Source organism: Heloderma suspectum, chromosome 6 (genome assembly GCF_057233095.1).
Source record: "Heloderma suspectum isolate Gila_16-S chromosome 6, 16-S_ref, whole genome shotgun sequence".
Lineage (NCBI taxonomy): Eukaryota > Metazoa > Chordata > Lepidosauria > Squamata > Helodermatidae > Heloderma > Heloderma suspectum.
The window spans coordinates 48,612,687-48,631,249 of record NC_139463.1 but is presented as its reverse complement, the minus strand read 5'-3'; the positions used below and the strand labels follow the sequence as shown (position 1 = coordinate 48,631,249).

Sequence of the window (18,563 nt, the reverse complement as noted above, 5' to 3'; positions counted from 1 at the left end):
TTTTCAGTATATAAATATGAAAGGGAAAACGGTACAGGGAGGAAAATTGAGAGAAAAGGATAAGGAAGGCAAGGTAAGGGATTTGTACATCCCTATTTATTACTACTCTCTGCTTTCTGTTCTTTAACCAGTTACTGTTCCATTATCAGCATATCGCATCTTTATCATTTACTTAGCATCAGTATAGCCTATTCTTTGAGACAGTGAAATGGGCAGGAATCCAGCATTCCGATTGCTGCAGCTTACACCGTTCTACAGAAGAGGGGATTTCAGCTGAGGCAGCCCTTCCAATCTTGGCTGCACCAGGACTGCAAGTGAATGTGTTCCTCATTTATTCCTCGCTATCTGTGCATCTTGCTAGGGATGGGTGAATGTCTTATTTCTGGTCCATATCACTTTTGCTTGCATTCACCCCTAAGTCCATCCCACTCTGTTTCTGCATTAATCTATAATTTTTTAAAATATCCCCTAAAAATTAGCATTGAAGTGCAGATAAAAAAGATTTCTAAGCATATTTTATGCACATTTTAAAAGCATATTTTGATATGGTTTTAGCTGCGTCGGAACATTTGGGGTGTGTAAAAGCCAGGAAATAAATCAGTTCTGATCCACAGATGAGTCCAGGAGGTACCATAAAAATAAATTAAATCACTAACATTTTGCTGTCCTTCTATGTCATTCCAAATCAGAGCTGGCCAGCTCATATTCAGATTCTTAAATACCGATTTCCACAAGCAATCCCAGCTCTTCCTTCCGTGTCCCTCTCAGCTGTTGAAATTAGATTTTAAGCTCTTCAAGACAGGAAGCTGCCATTTTTGTTAAAGCGCAGTAGACACTGATGGCGCAATGACAACAAGAGAAACAGTCATTTCTTTACATGACTAGCAAAGATCTGGGAATTCTAATGTGAAAAGGGGTGGCCATCTTTGTTATTCTTTATCCACATGTTACCTTTTGTTTGAGAAACATATCGGGGCCCTCTGGGATGGATGGTGCCTCATAAATGTGTAAGGCATTCGTCTTGCCTCTGTAGGGGTTGGGAGGAGCTGTCTTCTTTCATCTATCCAGCCACGCTATCGACTTCTAGATGCAAGGAATGAACAAACCGCTTTATTGATTCCAGTTGTTTTCTTTTGTATTGAATGAGGAGCCAGCTGTACGTACGTCGCACTTGAGGGATACTTCGTTGTCATGGAAATTTGCAAAACCACGATAAAATATTTAAATGAGAAAAAGTGGTGTGAGTATTGTGTGATTCCTTTTCCTTTAGGGAGAAATATCTGGCATCGTAGGTCTTTGTGCCTGGTGTCGGGCCCATTCATCTTGGAGCTGCAGATAAATATAGCTCAGTCTACTTGCTGATCAAGGACTACCATTTTTCATCAAGTGTGGCCCTGGCTGGCCTTAGTACAGAGAAAAGCTGCTTTAGGCACCTGATGTGGGGTGTCATAGGAGGGCAGTAAATTGTGAGTTATTTAATTTATTGTTATTGTATGCTTACTTCCAGAAAGATGCGCTTTTGAGATGTTCTGCCTCAGGTGCCAAGATAACTTGGCCAGCCGTGGGTCCTGTGCTCACGTCTTGGGCCGGCCCTGTTCTCACTGAGCTGCTGAGCTACAGCTGTCTATTGCAGACCATCTCCCAACATGCCCCATGACCTTCCATTAAGGTCTGATGGAAGGGGGGGCAGGTTGCCCAGAGTCCCTTCAGTTAGGGAGTGGGTTTGCAACAGTTCATTACGAAGATTAAATGGTGATCTGTGATCATTTCTAATATACAGAAGGATCTCTGAGATCTTTTGCCCTGATGGTTTTGGGGGTGCGTCGCAGCCTGGAGACTAACCTGGAAGGCCCACGCTTTGGTATGTATAGGACAGACTAGCTAGCTTTATTGTTTTGTTCTTGGGGGTGCGTAGAAAGGCTCTCGGCATTCTTGAGTATTTTTGCACTTGTAACCTTGCTTGTAATTTCCTGTGCAACCTACCGCCTCTTCCCTTCCCTTCCCCATTGTTCTTTCCCTTAATAAACATTTCCCAACTTTTAGTTGGTGTGTATGTTCTGCCTAACTTCAGTGCTAATTTCACTGGCCATGGTGGAGGGCTACTAGGTTATTGTGGGGATTTGTGGCCAGGTTTCGCCTGTCCTACCTTGCACGGTTGTTGGGTCCAGGCCCAGCCATCCTTCACAATCAGACTGTCAAATGTTGTCCTTGGGATAACTTCAAAGCCCACTTGTTCAAGATGCTGAAAGCAGTGGATAATTAACAGACGGATTAGCTGTGAGCCACCGATAAGGGGTAGAAGCACATCATGCCTCTTGCACTGGTGTGTGTGTTTCGCCATTCAGCTACTACTTCCAGCGTCACAAGCTGACTTGGCATACAAGCAAAGTCCTGATGCATTGTATACCTTAATTTTGTGAGAAAAGCATCAGCTCCTGCCCATCAGACATTAAGGGTCATGATGTGCTCTCTTAGCATATGTGAAACAAGCATTTCGATGAAGCTGGCCAATTTTCCTCAGAAATGTTTCCCATCTCCAGCTTTTGGAATTGCTGCAGGCAATTGCTGTGCTGTAATTACAAATTGCTGTGTTGTAGTGAAGGCCGCCTAATGGCTGTGATGCAGCAGTCACAGTTTTAGCTTTTGCGCTCCAACACAAAGCAGTCTTGCTGACGGGAACAGGATCCTTGCTCGTTGCTGCACACCCCACCAGTGATCAGGACACGGCGAGGGAGGAGAGGAATAATTGGCTAAGCTGTCGCGTTGCCAAGAAGGATTCTCAGGATTACAGTAGATGACAAAGTGCATGTGAGTCCAGTGCCGCAATACAAAAGGATGGTGACGCATTGCGCCTTAAAGGACTAACACATTTACTATGGCGGAACGATGTAGGGACTGGGTCCCTTTCAGCACATCTCCCCTGGATTCCACTGCACAGGTTTTCCACTTACCACAGCTAGGAAGCAGAAGCGCGTTGCCCCCCCGCCCCATCTCTGCCCTGCTCCCGCTTGAAGCCACAATCTCTGAGCCGTCCCTAGCGGCAGACCTTTGTGGCCCTCCTAAATCTTCCAACATGGCCAGTCCCTTGGAGAAACTGCAAAAAGCTGCCATGAGGGAAATGATCAAGTGTTTAAGCTGCCGCCCTTTCCATCCCTGATAACTTTTAAAGTCAGATCAAAGCCCTTTTCCTTGATCCTTTGGAGGGATGATGGCTAAACATTCTCAGTCAGTCCCAAGCCCCTGCGGGTTATAGTTCATTCTCTCTCTCTCTCTCTCTCTCTCTCTCAATCTCAATCTCAATCTCTCTCACACTCACACACACAGAATGAAACTGGGATGAAAATGCAGAGGTGCAAAGAGAGCGAGAGAGTGCAGAAGCTATGTGCAGGCAGGGTAAGGGAGTTCAATCTTCCGCAAAAGTAACCCACTAGTAGCAGAGGCCGGATGAAGCTGGGATGAAAATGCAGAAGTGCAAAAGAAGAAACCTTGAGCCTTAAGCTACTGGAGGGTTGGGTTTCTTTTCCCTGAGAAAAAACAAAGGAAAGCAATACGAAGGAATAAACACGCAGCTCAAAGGCTCCTAGAGTGACCCAGAAGAGCAGCTGTGCTGGATGGCTGCTGAAGCCTGGAACAGAATGGGCTAAATTTCCCTGTATCTCCTGGGTAGCTTAATGGGAATGAAGAAGAGTTGTGTCTGTCTATCATGATATGAGAAAAACCGCTTTCGTTCTTTCTGGGGGAAAGTAAAGAAAAGAAAAATTATTTCACCCTCATTGCAACATGGATGCATCAGAATTATTCTTATGCTTTTATATTTATTAATAGAAGGGCAGAAGGCCTTAATTGTGGCCCAGAATTGGTTGCTGTAGTTTTGAAAGAGGGGATGCTAGAATTGTCAAACATAGAAAAGAGAATAAGCCTTGCTGAAAAAGAACCAGCATAGCTTCTGCAGAGGGAAGTTTTGCCTCTTGAAACGTCTGGAGCATTCTGAGCGTTGGCATGTAGATAAGGACAATCTGGTTGGCAGCACATGTTCGGCTTGCGTATTCAGCTCTTGTCCAGTGGCTTCTTCTTGCAGCAACACTGAGATTGAGATGTCTAGCACATCATTCTGTGTGTGTAATATATGTATCTAAATCACCCCCCACACACTTTTTTGAGTGGTACAAAGTGTTGGAGCAGCCTGCAGTATGGTAGCGATGAAGTGCTCAGCTTCAGGGCTTGAAGGCTTCAGGACGGTGGGAAAGAAAAAACAGTGTCCTTCTCTCTCCTCCTCTCCAACCCCTGAATAACGCTACAAGGCAACTGTTGCAGGCTTGCGGAAGCACTAAGCTCCTGCTGGGGCTGTGGATTCACTGAGCTCCTACTTGTATCCAGGGCTGCTCAGCCCCCCCTGCCCCCAGCTCTTATGCATACCATTGGCTTGCGGCACATATTCGCCAGAGTCTCACACATGCACGGGTCCTTGAAGGAGGCTGTAACAAGGCCTCCAACATCACACCTGCCCCAGGCCCCTAAACCCCCTGGGTGGCTCTGGATAGACAGAAACCACTCTTCCCTAAGTGCTTTCTTTTCTGGAAAGAGCATTCTAGACACTGGAGCCCCTGATGCTTCTGCTGGCAGTTTACAGAATTGCACGTCACATCTGCACCCACGTGGGAAGCTGAGCATCCACTTTCTGCAAGACGGATGTCCCAGGAATAGGACAGAATAATATAGGACACTCTTCTTAGAAGGTGGCAATTCTAGAAGCATACGCCAAGCTTTAACTTAATACACATTAAACTGCTGTTTTCACTGGGAAAGAAATAAAGGCCTTCAGGTGAAATATTTCTCTACATAATTATACCTTCAGAGGCCAGGTTTTTAGCTGGGCTTAGCAACCAGCTGCTTCCATTGTGCTTCCTTACGGCTGGCATGCTGATATGTTTTGACAATATAACAGAGAGAGAGAGAGAGAGGAGGGAGAAGCAGGATGCCTGTACCTTCCCATAAACATACTAGAGAAATTTAACCCAAGAGTCTTTGTGGTTCTTTCCAGTCTCCTGCCTTGACCTTGTCACACCTCAGTCCTTTCAATTTTATCATCAGAGACATGATCTCTTGTTGCTCAGACCATGTGATGCCCATTCTGAACCCCCAGCCTGGCTTCCCATCTCTTTCTGTGTCGAGGGAAGCAGAATCACGGTGGTGCTGGTGATTTATGTAGCACCATTGCTGTATATGGCGTTGTATAAGTCTTTACCATTCAATCTCTCCACAGGCTAACTCACTTAATTTTTTCTGCCCTTATTATTTCCCAGCAATGCACATTGGGGGTGGGGGATTGACTTTTTTTTTTAATCCTACCCCCCCCCCCAGGTTACATGAATCCCAACAACGGACATAATCCAAGTTAGCCATAGGGCTGTGTGGTTTTTCTTGCCCCACAGCCACTGGCAAAAGAGGAAATAGGCGTGGTTCAGGGTCTCCGGTGAGGGATGGAAAAGGCAGGGGTTGGACCGGGGGAACTGGGCCAGAAGAGCAGGGGGTGGAGTGGAGGTAGCTGGAAATCTGCCTATTGGCAGCACAGCTTCCACTCCCCCTGACAAAGGCTGAGTTGCTAAGACCTCACAGAATGGTCACGGGGGAACCCACTGCACGTGGGTTCTAAGTACAGGAGGAACCACGTGCTATTCGTGAAAAGAAATTCGTGTGTGCCCTTTGCTTTCTTGTCAAGGAAGTATGAGAGGTGGCTGGTGATGTCCCTATTAGAGGGATGTCGAGCAGAGTCCCATTTGGAGAAGTCTCTTCATAAGATCCACCCATTCGTTTCACTTACACCCCATCTTTCCTCCAAGGAGCTACATGGTTCTTACCCACTACCCCATTTATACCCCATGAGGCAGATTTGGCTGAGGGAGCGTGACTGGCCCAAGGTCGCCCAGGGAGCTTTGTGGCTGAGTAGGGATTTGAACCTGAATCTCTCCAGTCCTGGTCCATCACTCTAACCACTGCACCACACTGGAAGACTCAGCTATATAGATTACCTTCCCATATAGGCAACAGAGTGGCCGCATGCCCCTTTTTACAGAGGACAGTCCTTTATTTGAAGGGTTGTCCACTAGTCCAAGTCCGGACTTTATCTTTAAAGCGAAAGAATCCCAAGAAGGGAGCGCAGCCAGGGCCTTGAAGTTGCCCATCCAGTTAGCAGCACCTGGAGAGCAGGTGGAGTAGCAGGCACACAGCTCACCTGGTCACAGGTGAGATGTACTGTATTTCTATTTACATTATAGTCATTATGTCTAAATTTGTATCTATGCATAAATATTAGCATATGCAATTTTATGCAAATATGCATAATTTGCATCTTTTAGGGTGATCTGTAAGTGACCAACCTAATAGGGAACCTTTCCATCCCAACAGCACAGACCTACTGGTTGGATCAAGACACAAAACCATTGAGGTCTCCAACTTCCAACCAGCTTACTGAATGTGGATGGTTACTTTGGCTGCCCTGCCCTTCTATAAGACATCTATACTTAAAGCGACTTGCAGAGACACAAGAAGATAAGAAAAATGCATGGGTGAAGTTAAAACCAACAGACCAGAATCCAGCACAGAGTTAAAGATTTGAAGCCCTCCGAACACAACAGGTTTTGGCATGCCTGACTCTGTGTCAGACTGTGGCCAAAATCTAAAACCTTAAAAGCAGCACAGAGATTAATAAATCACAAAACCCAGACACAAGATCCATTCGCCTTCCTATGGAAAGAAGCCAACAGTGTCGCTTGAGGGATCTGCCTGGACATGAGCAGTGTCAGTGCGTGGAGTGAAGCAGAGCGGAGGGGGCAGGATTGCTCTCCCCGCGCCCTCCCTGCTGCAGCCACTTGGCGTCGGTGAACAGCAGCGGATGGGACATGCCGGACCTCCATTTTCTGTTGCACTGTGATGACACAGTTGCAACTTCATTGCAGGAGTCTTCAGTTCTTATTCTTCATGTAGTACAGTTGCTTTATTCAGTTTTGTTTTTGTTTTGTTAGCTAGCTTACTCGAGCTTGCTAGTGGAAAGGCTACATATACATTTATTTAATGAATATAGTGGATGCCATCACAGAAAAGGCTCCACTCCATGTTCCCATGCTCCCTCGGTAAACAGAGGGAGATGGAGGAAGCCCCATCACCATACCTCAAAAGATGGGGGAGCAGGACATATTGCGGGGGGGGGGGGGAGACTCCATCTCTTTGTTTTTTTCTACTGGTACATTTTAAATCTCTCTCTCTCTCTCTCTCTCTCTCTCTCTCTCTCTCTTGCACACAGATACATGGCCATTATCCGTCCACTGCAACCAAGGCTATCAGCTACAGCCACCAAAGTTGTCATCTGTGTCATATGGTTACTGGCTTTATTGCTATCATTCCCACAAGGCTACTATGCAACGACAGCAAATCTGCCTGGCCGTGTGGTCTGTCTAGTGGAATGGCCAGAAAATACAACCCAGCCCTATGAAATAACGTGAGTTTCGGCTTTCTTTACAATAAAATAAACCAGGGGTAGAGGGGCGGGGGAAGAGCATTCATTCTGTTATCCCAGTCCAGTAGGGCCTGATTCAGAGGGCTGGGGTGCTTCCAGATGGAGGGCTCCTAGTACTACCAATCCAAACTTCCCCACTCTTCCTCCTTAGCAGATTTCTTTTCAGTTTTCCCTGTGGGAAAATACAGGAGGGTTATAAACTGAAGACAGCAACGTCTCAACTCCATGTAAAATTCCGTGAAGGAGGAAGACAGTTGTATAACAAAAACCTTGTCTGGAAGCACCGCTTGTTACAGTGACTTGGATTTCGGTGAGCAGGCCACAGTTTGCTGAGCTGCTCCTTTGCTTTTCGTCGTTTCTGTCCTCTCTTTCACTGCCCTTCTCTGGCCTGTCTATAACCAGGAGCTGCACATCCAGCGCCTTCTTGTACCACTCGAATGAGGTCTTTGCTGCAGCTCCCGTTGTTGAATGGGGGGAGGAGGATCTGTCGTAACATCCCCAGTGTCATATGCACCGTAGGGAATGCAATCAAATGACCCCAAAGAACAAAATAAAGAATTACGTGATTGGTGTACTTCTACAAAACAAAAGAATGGGTATTTGACGGTACAGGGCTTCTGCAAATTTCTTTTTCTTTGTTTGTAATGAAAATCATGAAGAAACTGAATACAAAAATTAAGCTCAAACAACAAAACACAGAATGGTGAAGAATTCATATTTCTGATTATGAATTATGAAACTGAATACAAAAATTAAGCTCAAACAACAAAACACAGAATGGTGAAGAATTCATATTTCTGATTATGAACTAGTGAAGTGGCGGTCATGGAGTGCTGATAAAAGCAGCCTGCTTCAGGGCAACACCCGTGAACCACGCAGGCCCCTTCGCTGGGTCACGGCAGGCCTCTGTGTTTTGCTCAGCAGCCTCTTTCCTTCTGTGGTTCTTTGTTGGCTGTGCGGGTTGCTTGCGCTGTTGAATCTTCCCCTTCTGGATGTGAGGTAGACTGTGGATTTCCATCAGAGTGGCTGGCGGTGCAACAATCCCATCTTCAGCCAACTCTAGGTAGCCTAGGGTCGCTTGATGAATTTGCAGTTCTGATCATATTGCGCCCATTAATCTCGTGTGTGGGTGAGGGACCGGGTATGTACCCTGTGCAAGTTCCCTTTATCCTCTGGCATGTAATCGGAAACGTACTGCTTCTCCAGGGCGCAGCTCTGGTAATTACTTAGTGTGCCTATAAAACTAAAGTGTAGGCTTAAGCTTTGTAGCAGTTGTTCCAGCGATCTGTGATTTTTTTCTGCAACTCCAGGTTTCAATAAAGCAAGGCCAGGAGGCCCCAGGGAAAATGTGCTTTTGGACACATTGCTGCGGTAGGCTGATGTTCAGGCCTGCAATGAGTGGTATTTCTCCATGCTAGAATGGCTTGCCATATATTTTCTTTAATTTTTGCCATTGTTATTCTTTTCTGTTTTGACGATTCAGCTGTGCCGTGGGCTTGACTTTGTAGTGAAAGATTGTGATATGGTGAAACTCCCAGACTAGGGCAGATTGGGCAAACGGGCGAGCTGTGGCCCAGCATTTGAAACCACACCACCAGCAATGCCAGGGCTGCTGAAGTGACCCGACTTGGGAGCCAAGGAGACACGTTGCCTATTGCACAGTCCGCAAATGTGTTAATTTTTTTTTTTAAGGAAATAGTAGGCATTTCCCACCCACCACCAGAACTGGATCAGGACCATGGGAGAAAGATGTAGAGGGGTTTTAATCCTTTGCTCTGCTGTGGTCCCAATCCAGATTGGGGGATCATGTGTGTACTGTTCACATTGGACAGAAAGCTTTTGTTGTTGTTCAGTCGTTCAGTCGTGTCCGACTCTTCGTGACCCCATGGACCATAGCATGCCAGGCCTTCCTGTCCTGCGCTCTCTCCCGAAGTGTGCTCAAGTCCATATTCATTGCATCGGTGATGCTATCTAGCCATCTCATCCTCTGCTGTCCCCTTCTCCTTTTGCCTTCAATCTTTCCCAGCGTCAGGGTCTTTTCCAGTGACTTTTCTCTTTGCATTAGGTGGCCAAAATATTTGAGCTTCAGCTTCAGTATCTGTCCTTTGAGCAGTCAGGGTTGATTTCCTTTAGGATTGACTGATTTGACCTCCTTGCAGTCCAGGGGACTCATAAGAGTCTTCTCCAGCACCACAGTTCGGAAGCTTGCATTGGCAGAAATTGGAGCTTTCCTCCCTATTAGGGATGTCAGAGAATTTCTCCACGAATCTCCAGGAGGCCGAATGCCAACGCATTCGGCCCCCTGAAATTGGTGGAGAAACGGTCCACCACCCCCCGGGATGGGACTTACCTTTGGCGAATGTCCCTCACGGCGGTGGCTCCTGGCGGCGGTGCAGCGGCGGCCAGTCTTCCGACTGGCTGCTCCCGCCGCCACTTCCAACTGTAAAAAAACAACAACAACAAACTTGATAGGCTACGTAAAGATTTACGTAGCTTATCACGGCTGACTTTGGAAAAAAAAAAAAAAAGCTCGTACACAAATGGCGGTGCCCATTGGCGCCGCCATTTGCGTTCCTTATTTTGGCACGGGTAGTATACGTAAATATTTACGTAGACTACGGCAAAAATAAGGGCAACGCAAATAGCCCATGGGCGCCGCCATTTGCATACGCGCTTTTTTTTTTCCCCCCAAAGTCAGCCGTGATAGGCTACGTAAGGATTTACGTAGCCTATCACGGCTGACTGCAGGCCAGGGACGCAAACGGTGGCGGCTACGGCCACTGCCATTTGCGTCCCAGCAGGAAAACAGGATTCGCGGCCGGAGAGACGGGGTGCTCCCCCCCAGCCAGAATTTCGGCGGGGAGCGATGGGGTGCCTCCCCCCCGGCCAGAATTTCGGCAGGGAGGGATGGGGCGCCTCCCCCCCGGCCAGAATTTCGGGGGGAGAAACGGAGCGCCTCCCCCGCACCGCGAAGCAAGCTTCGGGATCAGGTAAGTGACTTTCGTCCATCCCTACTCCCTATGCAAATAGCAGATGTAGGGGGTGGGACCAATCCAGAATGGGACTACAGTGGGATGTAAAGTATTAAAACCTCCCTTGGCCCCCTGCCAGTTTCCACTTTAGGTCAGGGTCCTTTCACCTTCTGTTTATTTTTTGAAACCATTCGCACAGTTGCTAATTGTGTGAATTGTGTCACATTACTCTGGCTCTTTATGGTTGCTGTTGTAATATCGGACTCAATTGCGGATTTGTAGATACATCACATTTTCTTACATGCCCTTTAAATTAAATATGATCAAACACCAAACCCCCCAATAATACAGTTGTGTTAATCTGGGGTCCTGACCTTGTCAGGATCCTTACCAAAATAGATTCAGGGTAAGCCAAAGTGAGACAAAGTCACAAATGGATCAGTTTAACAGTTTATTGATTATACATGTGATGGTAAATGGATGCAGAAATAAAGCAAAGCAAAGAACCTCACACATCCCTTCTGCTGACTGAAGATGGCAACTTCCCCCACAGCCACGCATGTAACTGGGTCCCAATCAAGATACACAAGATATCTCTCCATGGACCAATAATCAATTCTCCAAATTGGTACGCACACAAATTCCCCTTGCAGCAAGGCCAACTTGGCATGCTCTAAACAATGCTTATATACTTTTTTCTTACATGCCCTAGTGGATGCATAAAGCATCACAGTCATAGCAATAAATTACCTTCCCCAAAAAGAAAGATGCCCCAACACAGCAATCTGGGAAACAGCTTCTCAGCTTTTCGCAGAGACATTACACTGCACTCTTATCCTGGAGGGATTAGAGTGACCTGGCAAGAATCAAACAGCTTCACGTTTGTTGACATACAGAATTGGCCTTGTCTGGCACCAGCACTCCCGTGTGAGACTGCCTCTCACTGAGAAGCCGCCTTCTTATACTATGTTAACACAGGTCTCTATACACTTAACAAACTGTGTAGGATGTGACTGTGGAAACTCGCCATGTTCCTTGCCATATCTTCCGGTGTAACCCACTACAACAGTTCACAACTATACTGTCAAACAATATACGTATGAATGTGTATGTAGTATAACCATAGAATCTGTTTCAGCAAATTGCCTTTATCAAGTTCATATCTGTAGATTTTAAGTCCTTGGGAGAAAATCTTTTCTGGTCCACTCCAAAGTAGTTGCTGCTAGGCTGCACCTCTCCAACCCTTCTGGTGGTAAAAGCACATCTTCATAAACTGACCACGAGGGCCAAAACAGTGTTGTAAACTCCAGCTGACCAGAAGAGTGGAGCGTTGCAGCCCACAGGAACAGCTACTTTGAACTGGACCAGAAAAGTTTCTACCCTTCAGATAGGATGCCATCTTGGATGCCATCATTATTCAACACAGTAATTCCAGCATGCTCAGGCGGATGCTAGGCCTTCCTGCTGGGTGACCAGAAACCCTGCTAAAATGAGAGCTGTCACGATCTGTAGCTCACTGTTCTATAATGCAGTTCCGCAGACCTTCTGATGTCCTTGCTGAGAGGTGATGTGGCTGTTTAGATTACTGTCTTCTAGTTCCTGTTGTAGTTAGTTTGCTTGAAGTAAGTTGAGTATTTTGCAGCCTTATTTGCCCATGTGTCTTTCCTGCATCCATCAAGGGGGTCTTGTACAGGGAAATCACTGTATACCTCCAATTTCTTTCTTCTTTTTTCAGATGGTACACCTGAGCGTGGGATGCATAACCCTTTTGGCCCTGAGGGCTGCATCTCGTGTTGGCTGGGTGTGGGGAGGGCTCCTGTCTCTGTACACACACACCTTTACTGGCAACCAGACATCAGCGGCAGGAAAACAGTGATCCCAGCAGCTCTGGGGACACTGGAGGAGGGAGGAGGCTCCTGAAAGACCACCAAGATGCCTCCCCATCTTCAAACTTGTGAGTGGAGCAACAAAAGCAGGGGGGAGTTGGCTGGCTCTGCCCTTGGTCTAGGACTGGAGAAACCTGACATCAAATCCCCAGTCCACCTCAGGCTGGCAGGCTGGCACTGGCTCTCAGCCTGACCCACCTCACTGTGTTACTGTGCAGATAAAACTGGAAAAAGGAACGCTGCACTGTGGGAACAACAGCGAAAGAAATGAGAATCCCAGAGGCCTGCTTGGGGCCCTTGGCAATGGCTCAGAGGAAGGACGCTGCACCTCCCAGTCATCGTGGTGCAGCTGTTGGGTGGCAGAACATTCTGGGCTGGCCCTTGGGAGGGGAGTCCCCTGAGCCCCCCATGACCAAGAGATCTGGCTGTGGTGGTTTAGACATGGATCCATAGCCAGCTTCTGGTCTTTGTTACCAGAGGACAGTTTTCTTTGACATCCAAAGTAACAGATTTCCCCCCCCCTCCTCCTTCTAAAACATCACATCTTAATTCATCTCAGAGAAATTGGCTCCTTTCCTGGGCAGCCAGTTCATTTTGCTCATGATCCGTCTTGCTGTGCTTGGCAAACATTGGTCTCATAACCAATCTGATTATCGGCGTTAGTTTAAGCATTTTAGTGAGTCCATGGCTGGCATTTTAGATGCGGTGTTTACAACTGGATTTTGGATGTCACTGTGTGTATTGCATACTTCCTAATGCTCTCTTTTCTGAATACAGTAGTGAAAGTTGATGTATATAAATGAGCCAACCAATGGGGACAGGGGAATGCTAAGAGAGAATTGCTAAATGATGTCTGTTGCTCTGATTCAGTGACCAGTTCTGGGCACATTTGTTCTGCAGTCGTCTCATTACTTCTTTTGGCTCTGTGCATGCAAAGGAGCGTGCCTGGTGCTGCTCTCCTCCCCTGACAGCCACTTGGACAGGAGCTCCATGCGTGCTTCAGAGAGCACACAGAGGACTCAGAGACTGAGGCCAGGTACTATATTTTCCATGCTAAGATTTATAATTAGAACTTTAGTAGGGATGTGCAAAAAAGAAAGGAAAGGTTCCTCCTGTGCAAGCACCGGGTCATTACTGACCCCTAGAGGGACGCCGCTTGCGCTGGCGTTTTCATGGCAGACTGTAGCGGGGTGGTTTGCCATTGCCTTCCCCAGCTGAGGGATGTGCAAAACCGGCCTCTTTATTTCCTTTGATATAGATTCTAAGTTGCTACTGCTTCTCCGAAGTCTGTATCAAGATATGCTGCGAAAACTGGGGTAGGCAGGAGTGGTCTTCTGTCAGACCTAAACTCCAACTATGAAGGAAGTTAAACAGGGGTATGTTCTGGCATCCCTTCTCTTTAGTCTTTCTTTATGTTAGTGATTTGGTTCAACAGCTTGGGGGAACTGGGTGCATGTCCATCTGTCAAAGGAAATAGGAAGGTCGGTTTTCTTTTGTATGCAGATGATATAGTCATATTATCTTTGACCAGGGAGAGTCTTAAAAAGCAGGTGGGCTTGCTGCTGTCTCTTTATGTTCATGACTAGTTTCTTGTGACCAAACACAGGAAAGAAAGGAGGAAAAATGGAGGGGGGAAAGCAGGGTAAAAAAGGGGGTGTTTGGAAAAAAGGAGGGTAAGGGGAAACCTGATAGAGGTGTACAAAATTATGCATGGTGTGGAGAATGTGGATAGGGAGACATTTTTCTCCCTCTCTCAAAATACTAGAACCCAGTGGGGTCATCCATGAAGCTGATTTGTGAGAGATTCAGGACAGATCAAAGGAAGTACTTCTATACACAGCGCATAGTTAAACTATGGAATTTGCTTCCACAATATGCAGTGGTGGCCACCAATTTGGATGGCTTTAAAGGGTGGTTAGACAAATTCCTGGAGGAAAAGGCTATCAATGGCTACTGGTCTTGATGGCTATGTGCTACCTCCAGTACCAGAGGCAGTGAGCCTATCGGCACCTGTTGCTGGGGCACATGAGTGGGAGGATGCTGCTGTGCTCGTGTCCTGCTTGTGGGTTCCTGGTTGACAGGTGGTTGACCACTGTGTGAGCAGAATGCTGGACTAGATGGACCCTTGGTCTGATCCAGCCGGGCTCTTCTGATGCTCTTACGTTCTTAAAGAGATGAGACATGGTGCACTGAGTGAACTGGGATTAAATATAAGCTTACAAACAAGATCTGCAACAACCTAACACTGTGTGGGAATTGGCTTAAATACAGAAGCCACCTGGCAACTATGACTGCTAATTTAGGGCAAGCCAAACCCAGCCCTGGGCTTGGTGGTAGCTGGATTCCTACCACCTGCCCCTTGGCCACACCTGTCCAGGTGTTGAGGGAGGCCTTCCTGAGTTTCTCCCCCCAGTTCCCATGACTCTGCATGGTTGATCCAGATTGGTCCCAAAGGAGGTCTGCACTCCACCATCAGGTCCCATAGTCTCCGGAACCTCCAGTCACCTTAAAGGTGCCTCTGTGTGCTCACCTACGCTTTTGCTCCTTTTTCCCACACACATCAAGGGCCAGCCCTCTGCCTCACTTGCTTAGAGTGAAATTGCACAGCCACATTGCAGTACTTGGGGGAATATGCCATTCCCAGCATTGGAAATAAGTATTCCATTAATCCTGTAGAACTCGCTCAATGAATATTTCATCTCAGGAGGATTGGACAAATAGCTACCTGGTTTCCTACTAATGCATTACAGGTTTTCCAGTTTACCTTTCTGAGCATACATGGAGTGCAAGAAGATGTGCAGATATCCCTAGCCAGCTGCATGATGAAATCCCTAGCCAGCTGCATGACCTAATTTCTGAGCAACCTATGGAGGCAGCACTGTTCACCTTCTCCCCTCCAAATCCTTTTGGGTAGCAACTCAGACCACCAAATCTGGACCCCAGGTTAATTGTGTCATGGGATGCAAAATTAGCCAAGACCTGCACAATAATTTTTTTTTTTAAGTCCAAGACAGTTTCCCCCCTAGGTGGATCACCAAGACCTGCAGGAAGCTTCAGCCAGTGCCTCAGTGGCCCAGACAACTGAGTCCAGCAATGTGGCCAAGGCCCAGCCTTGTATGAACACCCACTGCTCTGCAACTCAAACTGATTGGTTTTAGACAAAGCTAGATGCTGGTGCAAAAACTACACACCCCTGAGCTCCAGTACCCAGCCCAATGAACCCCTCACTCCAAATGCCCCAAAGAAGGTAGTCAGTAGCTCTGCATGAAATAGAACTGCTTCAAAGTGAGAGGTACAAACTTCATGCCATAGTGTACACATTCCTACTAAAATGCTGGGGCATTTAGGTGGCTGACATCCCAGCGCAGAGCCTGTCCCCTGAGCCTGTCCAGACTGGATACGTGGAGTGCAAGAAGATACTGCAGTGTAGGCATTGTAAGGTGAAATCCCAAACTAACTGCATGACCCAACTCAATTTGGAGTTAAGGGAGTTGATGATGTGGATGGTGGCAAGATTGGCAATGGCCATGGCATGGTGAAGAACTCCAGGAAAATAAGATCCTTCGTTATTCCCTCCTCCAGCCATGACGCAGGCCATGGCTCTGCACAGCACCAGTTGCAGAACAAGACTCGAGAACAGACAGCGCCTGGAGCACCAGAATGTGCCCCCTAAGCTCCTCAAGCCAAAATAACATGCTGTGGTAATGCTTGAGGAATTCCTGCCACACCTGTATGTCCTCCCTCAGCTCCTGCATGACTTGCAGGCTGTCATGTTCTGGTCCAAAGCAGGAGCCCACAGCAGTGAGGATGTGGCAGCATCTAGGAGAGCTAGTGAGCTACTTTCTCTAACTCTGTCTGACACCAGATGTTCCGCTTTGCTTTCTGGAACAACAGAAGGCTGATCGAGTGTGGAGTGGGTTTCATTATAGCTCCTAGACGCTGCCCTGGCCAGCATCAACATGACGACATGCATATGCACATGAAGAGATGCCGCTTCCCCCTCTTTCCCAGCCTGGCCACAACTCTATCCCCACTGTGAACCTGTCAGATGGGTGTGGGAAGTGCATATCTTCCCACTTACTGGCATCACATGTTAGGGACACTTTCCCCCCCCCCACCCCATGCAGCCACACACACACCTCCCCAAACTGTTCCAGACAGTCAGGAGAGCTGCCAGTTCTATTTGAATGCTACTCATGTACATCCATTTTTTATTTTTGTAAGGAACAATATACTTGATTGCGCTCTGGTCTCACTGCTAGTTTCCTGCTTTAGAGGGCCCAGTTTTAAGGTCCATTGCTTTTCCTCAGCTGGGTATCCCAATTCCTGCCACTGCACAAAGACCCTATTGACACATGCCCCTCCTGTATACATGAACATGATACGTGCGGGCAAGGACACACGGTGACAGCAGAGTTCCCCGCATCTGAAATTTGTGGTCTTACAGGGCAGGCAGAAGTTCAGTCAGTGTAGCTTCTCCCATATTAGTGATAGAGAACCCATACCTCAGTGTGCCCTTCAAGCCCTTCAAGTATTTAAATGTTTATGACCCCCCAGGCTCATAATCCATTCCAAGGAAGCCTTCCATGGATGCTAACCAGCACAGCTCCTTTCACAACCAGAACAAGATTCTGTTGTGACACACACAGAGCTGGTATGTTACTCTTGCTAGGTACAACACTCATTTGATCTCTCATCACTTGATGACTCCAAGCTGAATGTGTGAACGGACTCCGGTTAAAGTGCTGTCTTTGAAAGGGGTGTGAGGTGGTATGAGCGTTCTGTCTGTGGTGCAGGTCACAAGGGTTGAGCCAGTGCAATCTGTGAGCCCTTTAAAAAGGCAAAGAAGAGGATAATCTGGAAAAGATTTCAGGGCATGACCCCAGCTGCAGGCTGTAGACATTCATTACGTCCCTAGTTTGATCAGAGGATGAGGTTAAGAGCATCTCTGGAACACAGAGGCCGCTCAGGTCATCACAGGTTCCTTTTGCTGCATATTTATGAATGCAAACCATAATCCGTTCGCTGATGTGATGATTAAGGCCCCTAGTTTGATAACAAGTGTTAAATTGCACTCTGCCTCTGAGCAGAGGCTGAAGTCTTAGGCTAATAACATGCTGAATTCTGGAAAACCCATTGGCTTAATTAAGCTACCGGATGCACTCATGAATAACGCAAAAAGCTGGGAGCCAAGTATGCCAGTAGGGTGGTTGATGAAAGCGTGCAGCTTGCTGCTTTAGAATGCGGCAAGTCGCCGGCAACATGTCTCTGAAAGCAAATGCTTCCTTTTGGCTCTCGCTTTTCTCCCCTAGGGGAGTGCGTTGCAATCGGGAGCAGAGGTGGGATCAAGTGCAAAAAATAAATGACGGAGATTTTAAAATGTAAAAAAAATGATTCTCTGTATCTCTTGAGTCCCTCTTTATTTCTGGCTGTGCAGACCATCTGTATTGTGGTGGTGAAGTCTCTGAAGCTCTAAGGGGCAAAAAACAGCCCAGCAATGACCGAGCACGTAACCACAGAATGAGGAGTGTCAGTTGGGAGAGCAAATGGAAGAAACCAGCCGGAGGGGGAATGGAATGGTGTATCCACCATTCAGAAATCATTAGGACACTTTTCTTTACTGGGGGTGATTTAATGTCAGTTTGGGTATAAAAATTTGTTGTGTTTAAATGAGTGCTGTGCCGAAATCTCACCTGTCCTCTCACAGCCTCTGTGTTTCCCTGCAAAAGAGGCAGTCATTTTTCTGCCTCTTTCGTTGGGTTGCTGAGAATTTCGGAGACATTTCTCAGCATGCAGGGCTTGGGTGCTTCCCTTACTGTGAGGAGGTGGCCGAGGGCAGTGTGCATGTGTGCGGTCTTTCACCATCCCCACCCCCCACCCCGTTCTGCCCTTGCAGCCTCTCCGGCTGCTCGAGCTCTCCCGGTGGGCTTTCCGGTGCAGCTGCCTGTCGAGTGCCTGAAAGCTGAGCGAGGAGTTATTGCTATTTTTCTCACTATTTTTCTTCTTGCTGTTGTTGAAATGACTTTTAGTAACAACAAAGCAAACCCAAAAATGCCTTGCTCAGCTTTCAGGCACTCTGCTGGCAGCAGCACAGGGAAGCCCCCCAGGAGGGAGTCCTGGCTAAGTCCTGCAGGGGCCTTCCCAGAAGCTGAGGCAGCCAGAGTGGCTGCAAGGACAGAGCGGGGAGGGGAG

The 18,563-nt window shown here is 47.3% G+C and overlaps 2 protein-coding genes across 2 annotated transcripts in view; both read left to right on the top strand.

Annotated features, from left to right (window-relative positions):
• The window catches only part of LOC146340798 (uncharacterized), an 815,287-nt gene that overhangs the window by 677,480 nt on the left and 119,244 nt on the right, over window positions 1–18,563 (top strand). The window lies entirely within an intron of this gene.
• TACR1 (tachykinin receptor 1) overlaps window positions 1–18,563 on the top strand; it is a 95,692-nt gene that overhangs the window by 25,256 nt on the left and 51,873 nt on the right. The window contains exon 2 of the mRNA XM_084808217.1: window positions 7,301–7,495. Within this exon, the coding sequence (XP_084664343.1) occupies window positions 7,301–7,495 (195 nt within the window). The remainder of the gene's footprint in view (window positions 1–7,300; window positions 7,496–18,563) is intronic.